This window comes from Homarus americanus, unplaced genomic scaffold, assembly GCF_018991925.1.
Source record: "Homarus americanus isolate GMGI-L3 unplaced genomic scaffold, GMGI_Hamer_2.0 scaffold34921, whole genome shotgun sequence".
In the NCBI taxonomy this organism is placed as follows: Eukaryota; Metazoa; Arthropoda; class Malacostraca; order Decapoda; family Nephropidae; genus Homarus; species Homarus americanus.
The window spans coordinates 23,593,676-23,612,521 of record NW_024741901.1 but is presented as its reverse complement, the minus strand read 5'-3'; the positions used below and the strand labels follow the sequence as shown (position 1 = coordinate 23,612,521).

General features: G+C 40.3%; 1 protein-coding gene across 2 annotated transcripts in view; it reads left to right on the top strand.

Moving 5' to 3' along the window:
- The window catches only part of LOC121876387 (rho guanine nucleotide exchange factor 17-like), a 93,366-nt gene extending 75,810 nt beyond the window's left edge, over positions 1-17,556 (top strand). The window contains exons 4-19 of one of the 2 annotated variants that reach the window (XM_042381461.1): positions 321-425; positions 1,600-1,716; positions 3,017-3,109; positions 3,341-3,534; positions 3,929-4,066; positions 8,746-8,834; positions 9,086-9,308; positions 10,249-10,340; positions 11,685-11,829; positions 12,656-12,778; positions 13,348-13,581; positions 14,124-14,340; positions 14,575-14,749; positions 15,729-15,930; positions 16,271-16,370; positions 16,541-17,556. In XM_042381461.1, coding sequence (XP_042237395.1) covers positions 321-425; positions 1,600-1,716; positions 3,017-3,109; positions 3,341-3,534; positions 3,929-4,066; positions 8,746-8,834; positions 9,086-9,308; positions 10,249-10,340; positions 11,685-11,829; positions 12,656-12,778; positions 13,348-13,581; positions 14,124-14,340; positions 14,575-14,749; positions 15,729-15,930; positions 16,271-16,370; positions 16,541-16,675 — 2,382 coding nt within the window. In that variant the 3' untranslated portion in view covers positions 16,676-17,556. Of the gene's footprint in view, positions 1-320; positions 426-1,599; positions 1,717-3,016; positions 3,110-3,340; positions 3,535-3,928; positions 4,067-8,745; positions 8,835-9,085; positions 9,309-10,248; positions 10,341-11,684; positions 11,830-12,655; positions 12,779-13,347; positions 13,582-14,123; positions 14,341-14,574; positions 14,750-15,728; positions 15,931-16,270; positions 16,383-16,540 lie in introns of both variants that reach the window. The other variant, XM_042381460.1, reaches the window with a different exon arrangement.
- Positions 17,557-18,846: the final 1,290 nt, after the last annotated feature.

The window sequence follows — 18,846 nt, the reverse complement described above, 5'->3', positions numbered from 1 at the left end:
GTTAGTTTAGTTTATTATTTATAGTTTTGTATTATTTTATAAAGTTAGAATATACACTGTTTTCTAATTTCTCAGTTATCTGTATTTAGTGAGAGAGTATGTATGTATATATGTGTGTGTGTGTGTGTGTGTGTGTGTGTGTGTGTGTGTGTGTGTGTGTATGTCAAGAGATGAACAAAATACAATAATTCAGGGAGTCAACACACACCATATATAGGCAAGGTGTCAACAACAAATCCTCGGTATAATTTAGGTGTTGTGTTGAGTGAAGGAAAATAAGATGATTCCTGATGTCTCAAGGTCTTTTTTTACTCCTGCAGGTGCCGGATATCCACACCTACCACGAGCGCTTCCTGGAGGAGCTTAAGCAACGCATCGAGTCCAGGGACGCCAGCAACTGTGTAGGGGACATCTTCCTGCAGCTGGTGAGTGGTGGTGGTGGAGAAGAGGTAGTGGTGGAGAAGTAGGGAGTGGTGGAGGAGGGAGTGATGGAGAAGGTGGGAATGGGGGAGGAGGAGGGAGTGGTGGAGGAGGAGGGAGTGGTGAAGGAGCAGGGAGTGGAAGAGGAGGAGAGAGTGGAGGAGGATGGGGAAGAGGAGGAGGGGAACATAAAGACCACCATCTCCTGATAATATATAATCAGCCCGTGTGTGTGTGTGTGTGTGTGTGTGTGTGTGTAAGTCTACAGGTGTTACTCGGGCAGTTCTATTTATCTCGCCGACAGTGGAGTGGGATGGTGTGGAGTAAGGAGGATGGTGTGGGTAAGGAGGGATGAAGTGGAGTAAGGGTATGGTGTGGAGTAAGGAGGATGGTGTGGAGTGGGTATGGTGTGGAGTAAGAAGGATGATGTGTGTAAGGAGGATGGGTGTGGAGTAGGAGGGATGAAGTGGAGTAAGGAAGGATGCTGTGGAGTGGGAGGGATGATGTGGAGTAAGGAGGGATGAAGTGGAGTAAGGAGGGATGGTGTGTGGAGTAAGGAGGGATGAAGTGGAGTAAGGAGGGATGAAGTGGAGTAAGGAGGGATGGTGTGGAGTAAGGAGGGATGGTGTGGAGTAAGGAGGGATGATGTGGAGTAAGGAGGGATGAAGTGGAGTAAGGAGGGATGCTGTGGAGTAAGGAGGGATGCTGTGGAGTAAGGAGGGATGGTGTGGAGTAAGGAGGGATGGTGTGGAGTAAGGAGGGATGATGTGGAGTAAGAAAGGATGCTGTGGAGTAAGGGGGGGTGGTGTGGAGTAAGGAGGGATGGTGTGGAGTAAGGAGGGATGGTGTGGAGTAAGGTGGGATGGTGTGGAGTAAGGAGATGGGGTTAAGGCTGGTGAGTGCTTCCCTGCCTCTTGGACTAACAAAACCGTACCTTTTTTTAGTAATGATTCTCTTGTATTACCTAATAGATTAATGATTATAAAAGAATGTTAATGTAAATAATAATACTGTGTTCATTATAGTTATAAGTACAGTAATAATAATAATATTAATAACACTGTAATAACAATGAGTAATAATATTAATACCAATAATAAATTTTACTCTTTTACTTCTTAAAAATCATGGTGGTGTTTCTGTACAGTTGAGGGACAATAACAATAATTATGCCCACAGGTGAACGACCCGGGGGTATTGGAGAGCTACACATCCTTCACCAATAATTGGAAGACGGCTCATGAGGCGGCCAAGGCTGCAGCCCAGGCCAAACCTGCCTTCAGACACTTCCTGGTGGTGAGTGTGACGCGCGTGACTCAATGCAGGATGCTAGCTGTTATATATACACATAACGTATTAACCCTCACCAAGTCCATAGTATAATAACACACAGTACTGTATTAACATTCAAACAAGTCCTGATTAAAATGCTTGTCCCTTGCTGATTATGAACGGTTAGCCCTAGTACTGTGAGGTGTAGAAGCTGCCGCCAAGAACCTTTGAGTAAGCGAGGTATATGACCCAGTGACAAGGAGGAGCAGATAACTTAGCCCTGAACATGATCTACCAATTATTAATGTCTAGGTCCCTAATTACTCCAGGGTAGACAAGAGACTAATGGTGTAAAGAGGCTTCCCCATGGGTTCACCCCGCCCACAGAATCAAACACTCTCTTACAAGGGAAGTACTGTATGCTAAGTTCATGGGTCACCTTCAAGTAGTGAATATTGAGACATATAAACTAGTTCTTCTTTACCTGCACTTAAAGTATAAAACATGCTGATATATACTATTATAGGTCTACAGTATTAAGCTGAATCATATAATATAGCTATAGTATATACAATACAGTATACATTACACTTACAGTATTAAAAATAAAATAAATAAACAATCCTGGTATTTATTCATTTACATTGGTGAATACTGGAGAATATACACTGGTCCCCTTGTTTCATCTATACACAAAAGGTGTCCACTGATGAACTGCAGCTCTAACTGGCTGATATAGAGCCAACGAGTGAAGAGTTACAGTTGAAATAAACTTGGTGATGAGCGCCAAAAATTATAATGTGTGCTAAAATGTGTTCAAGTCATTATAGACATGAAAAGATCCATATACCTGGACTGTAATGTTTGCATATATTTTACAGACACTCACACATGTTCAAATGATAACTACATCCACTACACACACACACGTGCTAGTGGTCACTGTATCCAATATGATCAATGAGTTTCTTTGGCAATCATTACCTTATTATTGTTAGCAAGACTTGTCTCTTAATTTACTGGCATCTTTTGATCACTCACCATCTTCTGTTATTGACCACGTGTGTGTGTGTGTGTGTGTGTGTGTGTGTGTGTGTGTGTGTGTGTGTGTGTGCGTGTGTGTGTGTGTGTGTGTGTGTGTGTGTGTGTGTGTGTGTGTGTGTGTGTGTGTGTGTGTGTGTGTGTGTGTGTGTGTGTGTGTGTGTGTGTGTGTGTGTTTTACCATTTTCAATGTTTGAGAATATCATCAAAGTAAAAATTGGTTTGAAAAATGTTAGTCAATTGTGCGAGAGCTGCAACAACTAACAAATATCTCCTTCCTCAGGCACGAGCTCGGGAACACCATGGCAAACTGGACCTCAAGGCTCTCCTCATCAAGCCTGTCCAACGCCTTCCACAGTATGAATTACTACTCAAGGTGAGGATCCCTTTACCTGGCCTACAGCTCAAGGCACACTATCATGCATTACTCTATAAGTCAAATCTCTATCTTTATCCAGTAATGTCTCATGTAAAATCAGATAACAAACTCAGAATTGTTTTTTATTTTTTAAGGTTCAGTCTTATTATTGTAATATTTCTTCTATACTATGAATGATGTCATAGAGGATTAGGCAAAACATTCTAACATTCTCTTCATGTTGTACAGCGTCTCCTGAAGCACACTAGTAGAGAGCACCCTGACCATGCACTCCTGACAGAGGCCATCGGGGTGGTGCAACAGTTAGCCAGTAGGATCAATGCTGTGGAGCAAGAAGCTCTCCAGCACGAGCAGCAACAACTACTACTAAAAGAACTTGAGAACATTATAGAGGGCCTTGATGGTCTTGTCCAACCAGATAGGTAAGTCAACAATTACCTTTGTATATTTTGAATGGAGCTGTCAGGCTTTTATGACCATATCTTGCTTCAATTGTATGATACTGACTCATACTAAAGTGAGTAGGGTAGTAGCTTTCTTACCTACACTCAGGGCTCTGAAAACATACATAACAGCTTGTTCCGCCCAATCAATGCTCAGCTCTGGAAGACCTTGTGTATTATTGGTCAAAATTGTATGTTCATTTTTTTTTCATTCAAATTAAGCTTTATATCATAAAGCCCCAATACAGTATTTGAAAAATAAGTGACCATACACAGACTAATCCATTCATGCTAATTATAAAGGCTTACTAATGGAAAAAATATATAAGCAATGAATTAGCCACAGATGATACAAGTTTGCATTCCTTTCCAGGATGTTCTTACGCCATGACCTAGTAACGATGCACCCGGGACTGGTGACACGAAAGGAACGCTGCCTTTTCCTCTTCTCTGATCTCCTTGTTATCACCGCTATTAAGAGACGATCTGGCACTATACGAAAAGGGTCAAGGTAAGATCGTGTGTATGGGGTGGGTCAAGATGTGTTGGTCTTTGTGGTTAGGGTAAAGGTGAGTTTGTCTTCATGTGCTGAGTCGAGATGAGTCAATGTTCAAAAGTTTACACAATTTACAAACCCATATTGGGAAAACAAAACAGCTACTGTATTGTGATATACTGTAGTAAAATCTGTCTGTTCTTTGGATGTTCCTCAGGTATTGTATTCTATAAGCTGTATTTGTTAGTGATTCTTTAGATCAGTTTTATTCATGAATATTATGACAATCATAAGTAATAACATTAATTAGTATCTGTATGATATATATGGACACAAAGTAGTGCCTTCAGCTGTATATTGTTATATTACTCTTATTAATTATGTATAGTAAAGTATTACAGAACATGTATTAATTCTATGTAATATTCTATTTATTGTGCACCATATTATGTATATAAATTATCACATTTATACTTTATGTATTCAGCTTGTGAATGCTGGCATCTGTATAGGCCAGCGCGTAGTAATACATAGATAGATGTAGAGGTAGTTAAGACTGAGTTCTGGTGGTGTGCCCACAGGCTTCCTGTGTCCGACTGTATTATCTCCCGTACGAGAATAGAACCTACTTTTAAAGACAACAAAAGTGTTTGTATATACCCTCAGTAATATAGAACATTCTTTGGGTATCTGGCAATACGCTAGATGGCGCAGTGATTATTTCTCAGTGAGATAACAGTGGACCAGGCCTGCCAGACACACACACACACACGCATTCACCTTATATTTCTGGTGACTTACTGTAAACTTCTGTAATTCTGTGCATAGATTACGAGGGGCTGACCCGGTCTTTTGCACAGATAGAGTACAGAAGCAGTCGGCATGTCTCACAGGGATCATAACGATACCCTGGACGATGGGGTTACGAGTTTTAGTGTGGGAGACCTCTCCCCACCCACGATTACGCCCCACGCCCCCCACAGTGACAGTGCCCAATCACCCACAGAATCTCCTCGCTCGTCGCGAGCCAGCTCTCCTGCGATGCATGCGTCCACAGATCTCCTTCAACTGATAAAGTGGATGGAAACTTCTCGACGCCAGGACGATATGGCAAGGAGAGAAGAGGAAGAAATTAGGTACAAAGAGTCTGAAAGACGACGCCACAAAGAGGAACAAACACGCAGAGAACTCGAAGACATACGTAGACGTGAGGATGACCTTAGAAGACAGGAGGATCAAGCCAGATTTGAAGCTTTGATTTCTCTGTTAGCCTCCCCACAACGTTCTACCGTACAAGATTCGTCTGCTACAACTGATGTTGATGCGACTAGAGGTACTGGTACCTCATTTCCCAGAGTCGGAACAACACCTCAAAAGGCTGCTGTACAGACGCCTCCCTCTCTGATGTCTGACGCTTCTTATCAGATGTTTCGGGAATGGCGTCGACGTTGGCAAGACTACGCAACAATGGTTGACTTGTCCAGTTTATCACAGCCGAAACAAATGATCCAGCTTCGTATGTGCTTGTCCTTAGAGACACAACGTACTCTCGAGCACACACTTCAAGTGCCTCCTACGACAACTCTGACGGTAGAGGCCGTGCTCGACAAGTTGCAGGAACACGTCAAGGGACAGCGCAACGAAGCACTCAGGAGAAGACAACTCCTCCAATGTAAACAGCTTGATGGAGAATCTTTTGACGCGTTTTTTGTAAGGCTCAAAAGGTGTTCAGAGGAAGTTGATGTTTGTCCCGGACATTCTCAAGTCTGTGAAGAAACACAACTTAAGACAATTATCTTAACGGGTGTCCGAGATGAAGAGCTAGTTCAGCGTCTCATTTCCCTCGACCCCACTTCCTCCCTTCAAGATGTTGTTATGAAATGTCGAGCGTACGAGGCCGCCAGGTGTGCGACTTCAGCTTTACGCTCACAGCCTGACCAGGTGAGGGCGGTGTCTTCCTACAGAAAGGGTAAGAAGCAGCAAAGTAACCCCACCCCTCACCCTTCAGCCACACCTTCAGCAGCAGATTTGTGTAACAGCTGCGCGAGACAGCATAATGCCTCCCAGTGCCCAGCTGCTCAAAGCGTGTGCAGAAGTTGCGACCGCCAGGGTCACTGGGCTTACACAGTCAAGTGCCCTGCTAGCAAAGTTCAGTGTAGACTTTGTGGTCGTGTGGGCCATTATGACAAATGTTGTCGTAAGAAGACACATAAAGGACGCCACCTAGGATCCAAGAAGTCATCCTCAGGTAGTGCTGGCGCGCCCCCTCCTTCTGGCAAGCATCAAGACGCTGTGTCCAGTCGTTCCTGCCGTCGTGTACGTAGTTCCACAGACACGACGCCCCAGCACATCAATGTCGTCATTTCTTACGGTAACTCGTCATCCAGTCTTCAGATGTTACCTGACACCGGTGCTGACGTCTCAGTAATTGGTCCACAACATTTAGCAAGTTTGGGAATACCCCGGAGCAACCTACAGCCCCCTCCTCAGACAACGAAACTGACAGCTGATGGTTCCAAGATGGCTCCAGCGTTGGGATCTTTCTGGGCTACCCTTACCTTTGGTAAGCAGTCTTGCTCAGCCCGGATTGATGTTCATAATGGTATCCCGACTCCGCTCTTATCATATGGCCATTGTCAGGAGTTGGCCATTATTTCCAAGGAATTCCCTAAACCTATTTCATTGAAGGCCGTCTTCACATCAGAAGAGTCTACAGCACTGGATGCAGACAAGACTCTTGAAGATCTCCGCACCGCAGCCCGGGCCGACCCTTCCTACATCCGGCTCGTCGACTGTGTGTCTCAGGGATTTCCATCGAATCGATACGACCTTCATGAATCGCTACTCCCGTACTGGAAAATACGCGAGGACCTCTATTGTGATGGAGACCTCGTCTTGTATGGTCCACGAGTAGTTATTCCTGCTGCCCTACGCCGCCGTACCTTGGCCCGCCTTCACGACAGCCATCGAGGAGTGGAGGCCACCAAGCGACGGGCGAAGCAGACTGTATTTTGGCCCGGAATCAACGCGGACATTGCAAGTACCGTCCGTGCCTGTGAACCGTGCCAGATTCTGCAACCTAGCCAGCAACAGGAACCTTTAATGTGCGACGATAACCCTTCAAGACCCTTCGAGTCTGTGTCGGCCGATTTCTTTGCAGTTGCAGGGAAGTCCTTCCTCGTCATTGCCGACCGACTGTCTGGATGGCCTGTTGTCGTCCCCTGTGGTAGTGATACAACGGCTACTGCTACCATCCGGAGCTTCAGGCATTACTTCAGAGAAGTTGGTGTTCCCCTCCGCCTCAGGACTGATGGAGGACCCCAGTTCACCAGCCACGAGTTCCGGGACTTCATGGACCGTTGGGGAGTCCGTCATGTCGTGACCTCGCCCCACTACCCCCAGGCGAATGGACACGCTGAAGCCGCAGTCAAGACTGTGAAACACCTGATCCTTAAGGTGTCACCCTCAGGAAATATCGACTGCGAGGACTTCGATCGAGGTTTGTTGGAGTTACGCAACACCCCGAACTTCACCGGACGCTCCCCAGCCCAGGTTCTATACGGACATCATCTCAGGTCTTGTGTTCCTGCCCACCCGAAGTCTTTTTCTCAAGAGTGGCAGGCCAAGACTGAAGAATGTGACCGCCGTGCAGCAGAACGAGCCGCAGATGTCGCTGCTCGGTACGACTGTCATGCCCGCCCCCTTCCCAGGTTGAGTATCGGCCAGCAGATCAGGATTCAAGATCCGGTATCTCACCGCTGGGACAAGGTTGGGGTTGTCATGGGTATTGGCCGGTCCAGGGACTACCAAGTGCGTCTTCCTAGTGGTAGAGTATGGTGGAGGAACCGTCGTTTCCTCCGACCTGTGGAGCTGCCTAGTGTTGACCCCTCCCCAGTTGAGTCCCCTAATGTTGATGTCTCTAAAGTAAATCCATCCCCACCTTGTGTTTCTGCCCCAGTACTCCGCAGGTCCGAGCGACTCAGAAACAAAGGTCCGCTCAAGATGAAACTATGAGCGTATAGGGGGGAGGGAGGTGTATGATATATATGGACACAAAGTAGTGCCTTCAGCTGTATATTGTTATATTACTATTATTAATTATGTATAGTAAAGTATTACAGAACATGTATTAATTCTATGTAATATTCTATTTATTGTGCACCATATTATGTATATAAATTATCACATTTATACTTTATGTATTCAGCTTGTGAATGCTGGCATCTGTATAGGCCAGCGCGTAGTAATACATAGATAGATGTAGAGGTAGTTAAGACTGAGTTCTGGTGGTGTGCCCACAGGCTTCCTGTGTCCGACTGTATTATCTCCCGTACGAGAATAGAACCTACTTTTAAAGACAACAAAAGTGTTTGTATATACCCTCAGTAATATAGAACATTCTTTGGGTATCTGTATACGCTAGAGTATCTTTTTTAGAATTCATTTGGAATGTAAGGTAAAACTGTGAGGTGTTAATACCAATACAGTATTCTATTTTAAGTATGAACTGAACAGTAGTACAGTAATACATTTTTGCTGTAAGGTTAAATACTGAAAAATATGACTAAGTATAAAAGAATTTGCATTATATTTTTCCTTTCCTTGTCTCCCCTTTGAACTTGTTAACAGTGTCAACATAACATTCCAAAAGACCTTTAAGAAAATTAACACTATTTTTTATTTGCCTCCCTCAGCTTACCATTCACATTACTGAGCTCCTTGGAAGCCAACAAGTTCAAGCTCTTCAAATTCATTCCATTAGATGAACTGGACATCGCTAGGTGTAAGTATTTCCCCTGTGAATTATTGTTCTCAGTTATGTCACCTGAGGGTACTACAGGATTGCTCTCTGTCTGTCCATGTGTCTTCCTCTTTACATTATGACTCATTAGAGTCACCACAACGGAATCTCTTATCACACTTGGAAGAAATTTAGAGACTAATAAGATAGAACTGCATATTAAAGGGTTCCGTCAGTCACTATTTCTTAACACTCCTCGTGACAATATCATTCCTGACTTGATTTGTTTTCAGCACGAGATGAGAGTGTGAAGAAGCTGGTTAGAGAGTTGGAGACCTTACAAGAAGACCTCCAGACACTCGAACACATCTCCAAGCTCACCAAGACTCTCCGGTGTCCCCGAGGGCCCATGGAGGACTCCGTACAGGACATGATCACCCAGGTGCAGAAGCAGCTGGCGGAGAGACATGGTGCAGACTCACAGCTCATGGAACTGGAGCTCACCATCACCACACAGTAAGTTGACTGGGGTGTTGGTCGTGTGTAGGGAACAATATAGATCACTTTTTTAATCTTTTGTATGAGATTTTATTTCTAACATGATTGGAATAAAAGTTGATGACCAATCACTAAATTAATAATGTGGAATTACAGCTCTGCTACTGATTGGCTTGTTAGCCACTTGGAAAGTCGGGTATATCTGTTACGTATTTAGACAACAAGAGTTTTTCCTCCAAAATAAGAGGGTGACAACAGTAAGTCAGCTCTTCACCCCTTCACTATGGGGCTGCCACTTTTAATACAGTATTTTAGTTGGCGAATGCCAGATGATTTTATTCAGCTCAGAGAGGGATCTGTACACAAGGGAAAAAGTGCTCTCCAATTCTAAACATAGTGCAGTTCCCCAGATTTAGTATTTAGTGTTAAAGTTACCTCTAAATCTCAGTGAAGGGACCAACATGGAGGTCAGTTTACGAAACTTAACCCAGGATGTGTTTACTCACAAAGGACAGGTTTAATGAGCCCCCAAATTAAGTCATAGACTCGTATACATAGTAATGTTTCCAGATCTTTGGAGAAGTGATCAGTGGGTTTATTGTAATAAAACTAGATCTCAAATGGAAGTTGGGACACAATCTAGATTTTTTTATAACAAGTTGGGGAAATTATGAAATATTAGAATGTTCACTTTTTTGTAATTTTTTGGATAGAGTTATTCATTGGACAGACTCAGAGTAGAACAATGGTTCCTGTCCTCCAGAGGTCAGAGAATCATTATCAAACTAAAATACTGTACAGTACAGTATAGTTAAATGAGTTCATACATATCAAAAAAGTGAGAATGACAATAATAATTAACTAGATGGTGAGGATCCCTTCATAAAAGATGAAGCTGCTGCACTGGAGTAACATACATGTTCTCAGTTCCTGTAAGACACCCCACTGTTTTTTATAGAGAAGGAATGGAGAACCTGACCTTCATGTTCAGCAGTGCAGAGAAGAGAGCTATGTGGGAGGAAGCATTCAATGATGCTAAACACAAACTAGGTGAGTGATAATTACATTTATTTTAAAGTATTTGAGCTGAACCAATATCTGTAAGAAGCACAGTTCTCAAATGTCTTCACCACAACCATCATCATCATTATCAGTGAGTTAATCAATAAACAATAAAAGAAACAATAAAAATAAAAGCAATTATAAGAGCAGCATCAACAACAGTAAGGAACATCTGTAATATATTCACTAAAAAGACAATTTTCCTGACAAAAGATGTCCCCTCCCCCATCCTTACTACTTTCAATATTGAAACAGAGGGTAGGCAAGTAGTGTTTGATTACCTCAGAGAGTTATGACTCTACCTTGCCAGCTGTTGCCATGCTGTAGGTTGAGACTAGGAAGGGCATTCAGTCGTAAAATTTTGCTTCAACATGCATTAGGTAATTGTAGCTAATCCACACAATCTTGAAAATTGGCTGTTAAACTTTGATAATGATGATAATGCTAGTGGTTGAAGGGGGAGAACCAACCCTTAATATGTGATTGCTGGATACACATTACAGTTTTATACATGACCTGGCTTAGTTAGGGGATGGGGAAGAATTCATCTGGTTAGGATGTGTTTGGTTTGGCTAATCTATAATATTTTCTCTTTTAATATATCTTTAGTATGTAAATAAAACTTGAAAATAAAAATTCATAAAAAATGTCCTCATCAGCTTAAAGGGAAATGAAGGAAGCTAATTTCAGTCAGTTCTTTATCATTAAATAACTTCTCTTTCTATGAGGGGAGGATCAAGGGGTACAGACACCTCACTCGGGAGAAATAAAAGAGTGCAAGAAAAATATAACATGGAAGAGTAAAGAGCTGAGGCAACAAGTACAAATACTCATACATACACGTTCATATCTTTAACTTTCATTATGTATTATTCTTAGCCAGCAATAACAGTCCTCCTAGACAGTCTATGGAATGTAAAATACCATCACAGTTCTTGTTGTTAGCATGTGTCACTGTTAGTACTGTGCTGTGCTCTATGTGAAGTTTAATATCAAATGTTATTTTTGGGGGAGGGATGTGCTGGTGATGTGATGCTGAGGTGGTGTATGAGGTGGAGAGGGACACCAGAACAAACATGTGGTAAGACAAGAGCTAGAGAGGAAAACGACAGTAAAGGAAATAGTGTGCTGTACTGTTCGTTATAATGGCCACCCTGAACCAGTGGTGAAAGGGCTTGCATGAGTGGAATACAAGATATATACTGTACTGTAGGTGTAATTACCAAGCTGCCACTGACAATGTGAAAAGCTACAGTAGTAATTAACTGTTAACTCTACTGCAAGATGCACATAAACCATCCATTGCCTATCTGATAGCATGTTTGCCTACAGCAATGTCAGCAGACCGGCGACCTCCCCCAGAGTTTGTCTCAGCTCTGCCTATTAGAAAAACAAGAGCAGGTCTTCAGTTCACGTGTGCAACTGCTACTCTTGGTCTCAATGCTCATAACCTAAAAGATGTATGGGTGTGTAATAGGTAAGTAGCAATATTATTTTACTAGCTTCAATGTCAAATTTACCGATAACTACAACTGTACTGTATATATTTTCCTAATTAAAAAAACAATTAATAACCTGACAACAGTTTCCTGGTGACATCATACAGTACAATCCTTCCATGAGCATCAAAGTATTGTACCTCAGCATTGGTTATGCTTACCGTTAAAGATTATAAAAATTATCAAACACTTGAGACAGGAATTTCATGTCTTTTTGACTTTCTACAGTCATTAACTATCATTTAATACAACAAGCACAAGATACTCTGATGCTGTTCTAGCTAACAGATCACTTTCCTCTTTCATGGGAGACATATCTTGTAAGTACTCCATTACTGTACAGTGGGGTATGCTATAACGAATCTAATTGGTTCTAGAACCTTGTTCGTTATAGCATTCGTTCGTTATAGGATTAATCCGTTCCAGGCCCCCAAATACAACCACTTAACACTGAAAAATATAATATAAAATTGTAAAAATTGTAAAAAAGTGCATAAATATGCATCTAAACCCCTGAAATAAAGAATATCATTAATATTTGTAATAAAAAAACAATAAATTAGAAAAAAAAAAATTAAATAATGTTCGTTGTAGGAGTTTCGTTCGTTATAGCATTCTCAATTTTATAGGTAAAACCGTTCGTTATAGGAATATTCGTAGTAGGATCCGTTCGTTATAGCATACCCCACTGTACTGTGTAAGTCAATGAAAGAGTCGCATGTAAAGCTGGCGGTGCATTTGTTATTGGTGAAGCAAGACTATGAAAGTGAGTGTCGGTAATGAGTCCATTCGTCATCTTTTCAGTGATGGATACGTGGGTCAGGTGTGCGTCCTAAGTTTACAACCTGATCCAACTGTAGCGTGTTGTAACGGAGTGTGTAATGCTCGTATCCTCTCCATCGCCTCTATTCCTGCTGCACCGCAACCGTAAGTTTGTTTACACCTGTGAGAGTTGTAAATGAATTCCTATTTGTTATTTAGGATACTAATACAGTATATTTATTATGACTGGTAAGTAATTGTAATCTCTATAAAGTTTAATCTCCATGCAGTCAACTTGTGTCTCAGAGATGACCAAGTAAACTAAAGATGGACTATGTTGTAGGTGTATACTGATTTATTGACCTATTGTAAATGTTAGGTTTAGTGATGCACAGTTAGGAAACAGAGTATCCTTATAAAAATCACACATAGTACTATATTCATAATTACACCCTTCAGAGCTATGTAGAATGACTACAGTACAGTGCAGTAGTACAGTACATACATTGCAATTTAAAACTGCTATGGTTCTGTTTACTGTACAATGTGAGAGTAAGCCATTTATGATGTTAGATGACCCAACCCTGTCAAATGAATCGTAGCTTAATAAAAAACGTAATGTAAGAGTGATTTGTTTTGGTCAGGTTGGTTTGTTTTGTCTGTTGTAATACAGTATATGTGATTCCCTTTGAAAATATATTATCTGTTTAAACAATGTGTGTGTCTGCCAACAGTGATTCTAGCGATGATGATGAGGATGAAGAAATTCCAATGGATGAAGACATTAGAAAACGGCGAAGTGAATCTCTGCCTCCCGAGATGAGTAGCGACGACACGGACAACCAGCAGCCAACAATGTGGCTCGGGACAGAAGATGGTTTCATTCACGTTTATAACTGTTCCGACACAATTAGGATTAAGAAAAATAAGTTCAAATTCCAACCTGGATCTCCAGTTCACTGTATAATGTAAGTTTATATACAAGTTACCGGTACTTTATGATATTTTTCTCAGGAAATATATCTTTTCTATATTTATTCCTGAACCTGTGGTGTATTTGATCTTGATTCTACCAATAAACTGGGAAAAGAAATAGGAAAAAAAAAGATGTTGGTCACTGTTTGGCCTAAATACTGTATACAATGAAATGATGAAGAAAAGGTCAAATGGATGGGAGGAAGAGGACAACTGGGATAATGTCACCAGAAAAACACTCGGTACTGTACTGGGGGAAACGAGAACAACTGTCATGTGTTTGTGTGTCCATTTTTTTTTTAATGGATTGGAAGTAAATATTTGAAGAGATTTTGTAAATACTGTAATTAAATCTGTCTCTGCTGATCAGTGGCGAAGAGGATAAAAGTAAAAGAACAGAACCATCTCACTTAATGATACAAGAGAAGTGTAGGAAGTAACACAAGAGGGCTGAAACAATTAGACATAGAGCAGCACAAACACAATTCCTCATATCCTTACATTATACTAATTATCTTTATCTCTTCTTCAACAGTCACTTAGACAATCGAGTGTTTGCATCGTTAGCTAATGGAGACATCATCGTATATCGGCGAGACCAATCTGGAGGATGGAATGTAGCAGACAGACAAGTTATAAGCATTAGTACGGCAGCGGCACCAGTAACCAGAATGATGGCTGTGGCGGGAAAGCTGTGGTGTGCAGCCATGAACACCGTGCGCGTTCTCAACACTGTGTCGCTACAAGTGGAAGTACGTAGAAATGAGTGGAACTAGTCTTACATCCAAATTAAAGCACGACTATAATATTTCACGTACTGTGTATAAGAATGACACAAATGTAAAGCTATCAAAGAGCAAGAATTCTAGCTGGGTTGGATTTGGTTATCTTTAGCTTTTAGTTAGGAAAATGAGATGGTATTATCAGTATATAATAAGCATCACACTAGTCCTCAAATCCTCAATAATTAATTATTTCCGCAACAGCATTCATTTGTGGTTGGTGGAGAAAATGGCCGAGGTGTGTCGTGTATGGTGTCTGCAGGTCACGGGGTTTGGGTCTCGGTACACAATTCTGCCGCTGTTAGACTATACCACGCAGCCACCTACGAGTGTCTGTGTGAAGTAAATGTTGCTCCAGCCGTCACAAAAATGCTTGCAGGTAAGTTATTACTGTAGCTATTTTTTTTTATCATGGACAGTATTTTCTCCGAGCCTTTGATACTGTTAGTTTTATTAATTTGTTATTACAGTATGTAGTGTACGTATATTAAAAAATTTGCAATACCTTTTTTTTTTAAAGAAACAAAAGAAAGCATTTAATATGAACTTTCATAAAACTGTTGTAATGTATGAAGATTTCACACCCAAAAAATAATCCTGAGAATAGAAAATATCATACCTGTACCTGATGCTGTGTGACAGTGAAACATGAACAGTTAAAGAGGATGACATATAAAGACTTGAGTGAGGTGAAATGAAAATGGTGAGGTGGACATATAATGTGACAGTGAAGGATGGGAACCTTCGTCTTTATGTAAGGCAGACTGCGATGGTTTGGGCTTGTGGAGAGATTAAAGGAGATCAATTGGGTCAAAAAGTATATGAGTCTAATTGTGGAGGGGAGTTGAGCCAGAGATAGGCAGTAAGATATGACATTAGAGTTAAGAACTTGATAAGAGAGGCTGTGAAGCACGAAGAGCTGCCATCAGGTAATCAAAGGTAACCCATGCAAGCGTGGAAAATGGCTGTGGAATGATGATGACTGGCTGACTGTTCATTTCATACACCAAGTCAAGCACTGTTGTGGTTTTACCATTTAAAAGACTTATCAGCATCTCCATTTTAGTGTTTAGTGTTAACATCTTAGTCTTCTTCATAAGAGGCTCTTTACTTGTTGAACAACTTTGAGGAATTGGGAGAGCCTTTGTTTACCACTCAATCAAGTTTTGTAACTAGTGTAGAACACAACAAACTCCGGTACAGTACAAATCCTAGCCTGGCATGAACAAATTTGGGGAAATGAAATGTAAACCGGTGCAAATCCTGTTCTTACAAAACTAGCAAACTGAGGTCAACCTGAAGTGTAATTGTTTCAGTTTCCTTTAAAATAGAAATTATTCACAAGTGATATTTTTCAGGTTGTGACGACATCATCCGACAACACAAAGCTGCATGTTTACGTGTAACATCATTACTGGCATGTAAGGATTTGCTTTGGGTTGGGACGAGTGCTGGAGTCATCATTACAGTGCCCCTGCCCCACCTAGCTCATAATACCCACCGTGTTCAAGCACCCTTAAACATGGTCGGTATACCATACGGGCACACAGGTCATGTAAGGTAAGCAATGCATTATCTTCTACACCATCTTAAACACTGGAAACTAAGAGTAGCTTTTTAGATAACACAAATATTATCGTAACAAAAGAAGAATTAACCTACAAACTTCCTTTTGTACTTGTGAATTGAAAAAATATAATAACATTTGCTACAATATAATACAGTATACATAATTTATTTACTTGTATTTGAATTATAGTCCTTAAAGTCAACTTATATTTATTTAATGTGTTGCCATTATTATATTATATCTTCCTAATTACCTTTTGATGTACTGTACAGTGTGCAGTCTGGTTTATGTTTTCTAACCTGCCAATAGTTAACGGGTTATTCCCAACAGATTTTTGACAAGCGTTGAGTTGACGCCTGAGCCTCGAACGTCTCGTCTAAAGGGTCACTCAAGATATTCCTTCAAGGGGAGAGACCATCCTCATCATCAGGTAATGGCAAATGTATGAAACAAGAACCAGTATGTGTGGTGGAGCATGTTGTTGTACAGAGATAATGTATTTATATTCAACTCTAATGTACAATGTGGAATAGTTTGGCAGCTGTTATAGTTAATTTATTAACTAAATGTCCAATAAAAACATATTTCTTAATCTTCCAGCCAGGAACTGCAGCACCGGCCAAGCTTTTAGTAATCTCCGGTGGTGACGGGTACGAAGACTTCCGAAGTTCAGGGATGTCGGAATTGGCAGGCCGAGACGACTCTACTAATCATTTACTTTTATGGCAAGTCTGAGGCTCAGGAGAATAAAACATGTGATAAAGTATTAATGGAGTCCCTCAGAGGAAGACGAACCTGACGGACTACTGTACTCCCAGCGGGCATTATCAGTGACATTTTGAAAGGTGTTGACTGGATGGCCTATGTGGGATGATCTTTCCCAAATCTCTCTCTAAAGTATAGGCTGGATAACATTACTGTACTTGCCATAATTAAATTTGGAGGGATGATAAGGGCTCAGTTGAAGGATTTCCTTCAGCTTATAGTTATGTGACAATTCTGACAGAGCAGAAGCAGCAGTTTCAGATTAAGTCTGTTTAGATAAAACAAGAAATGAATGGTGTAGTTCCCTACATTGCTTTGCTCTTTTCATTACATCGATGAAAAAAATATCAAGCAAATATTAGAAAGAAAAAATAAGCCAAATATTTTTAAGACTTAAAGCAGTGAGCATGTGTATAACTGTTTAAACTCACACATTACAGTAGTGCTGTGTCTAAGAAACTCTTGCTTTATCTCTTCAGCTTAAGTAATCAACTGTGCTGCTAAATAAAACATATCCAGGCAAGAGCCTTCTCAGTGTCACAGCCACATCAGGTTTGAATTAACGAGCCAGTGAGACTAAAAGTTACAGAGGTGACTTATATAAGGTGTAATTATGGGTGTAACAATAACTAAGACTGTGCCAGAGACCTCATGTATGACATCTATCAAAGATTTATCATTTAAAAACAAATGTATTTTCTAATTTTATTATATTTTCTCATTGTACTTTACTTAATGAGGTACTGAATGTACAGTATTGTCTTTGCATTTCTTATTAGCTTAATGGTATGAATGTGCATAATGAAATTTTGCATTTATTTCAAGCAAGTATTAAACCTAACTTCCTCTCAGTCTTTTTATTTATTATAACTATCAGAAAATTGACATCAAGTGTCACTGCATACATTAACCCTAATTACGCCTGCCTTAGTGAATGATGGACTATGTGATATAACACAAGAGTGCTTAGTGATACTGAACTTGATTCTTCTTTTTCACAACGAAGTGTTTGCCTCTTGCAGAGATTCTTCTGAGTTGGTGTTTTGTTAAGGGAGATAGTGAAGCACGGAAACTCCTGCCAAGGTCACTCAAGGGAAAGACGGACGTGTTACCTTTTACACTGGCAGTGTTTTGTTGGAATTGTTTGGAACAGAAAACTGAAAATAAGTAGTTGATGATCACAGACCTCTCAGTGTCTTGAATACAAAGATGAAATATACTACATTGGTATACCTGTATGATGCAGTTCTAAAGTGACATTAACCGGATAACACAAGACCTTATCCTTTTATCAAACCAACGGGACATTCCAACACAAATGATTACCACTCAAGTGACTTCTGTTTTTTCATGTCTTCAATAATCTTACCAAATTATTAATGTCAGTAAAGTTTTCATATAAATATTTGTACAGGTATTAAAATTGTATTAAATAATCAGATATATAGTGTACAGGTATAACATTTGTTAATTTATATATTTTTGGCTTCTGATACAGTATATGAGTGAAGGAAAATAAGACACTTGATCATTTGTGAATGGAAGAACACTACAGTACAGTATAATTTCAAATGTTTAGTGACATAGAGTTTTACTAGTCATACTCCAGAGCGATGGTGATGTTTATGCTGTTAGTGACCTTTATTAATCCAGGATGAAGTAAAGAGGACCTCTCCTAATATATACCTATACTTAATTACAAGTGCCATCGTAGAGCGTAAGGTGTAGGTGAAGTCTCGTCTCTGACCCACTACTGTACTGTACTGTAAAGGCTCTAACAGGGGTAAATCTAACCATCCATAGTCATCTTGGCAAGTAGGCACTTCATTATTATTTATTTTATCAAACCTAACTACAGTACTGTACTTCAAGCTTGTCACTAAAAACAAAATACATTATATATATACCTGTGTATATATATATATATATATATATATATATATATATATATATATATATATATATATATATATATATATATATATATATATATATATATATATATATATATATATATATATATATATATATATTTCAAACCAAGAAAAGTTTTGTTATAAATATCACTTACTGTACTCACACATACGTAATACTGAATCAAGTTACCAGCACTTCAGTAACTCTTGTGTCAGGTTTCATTA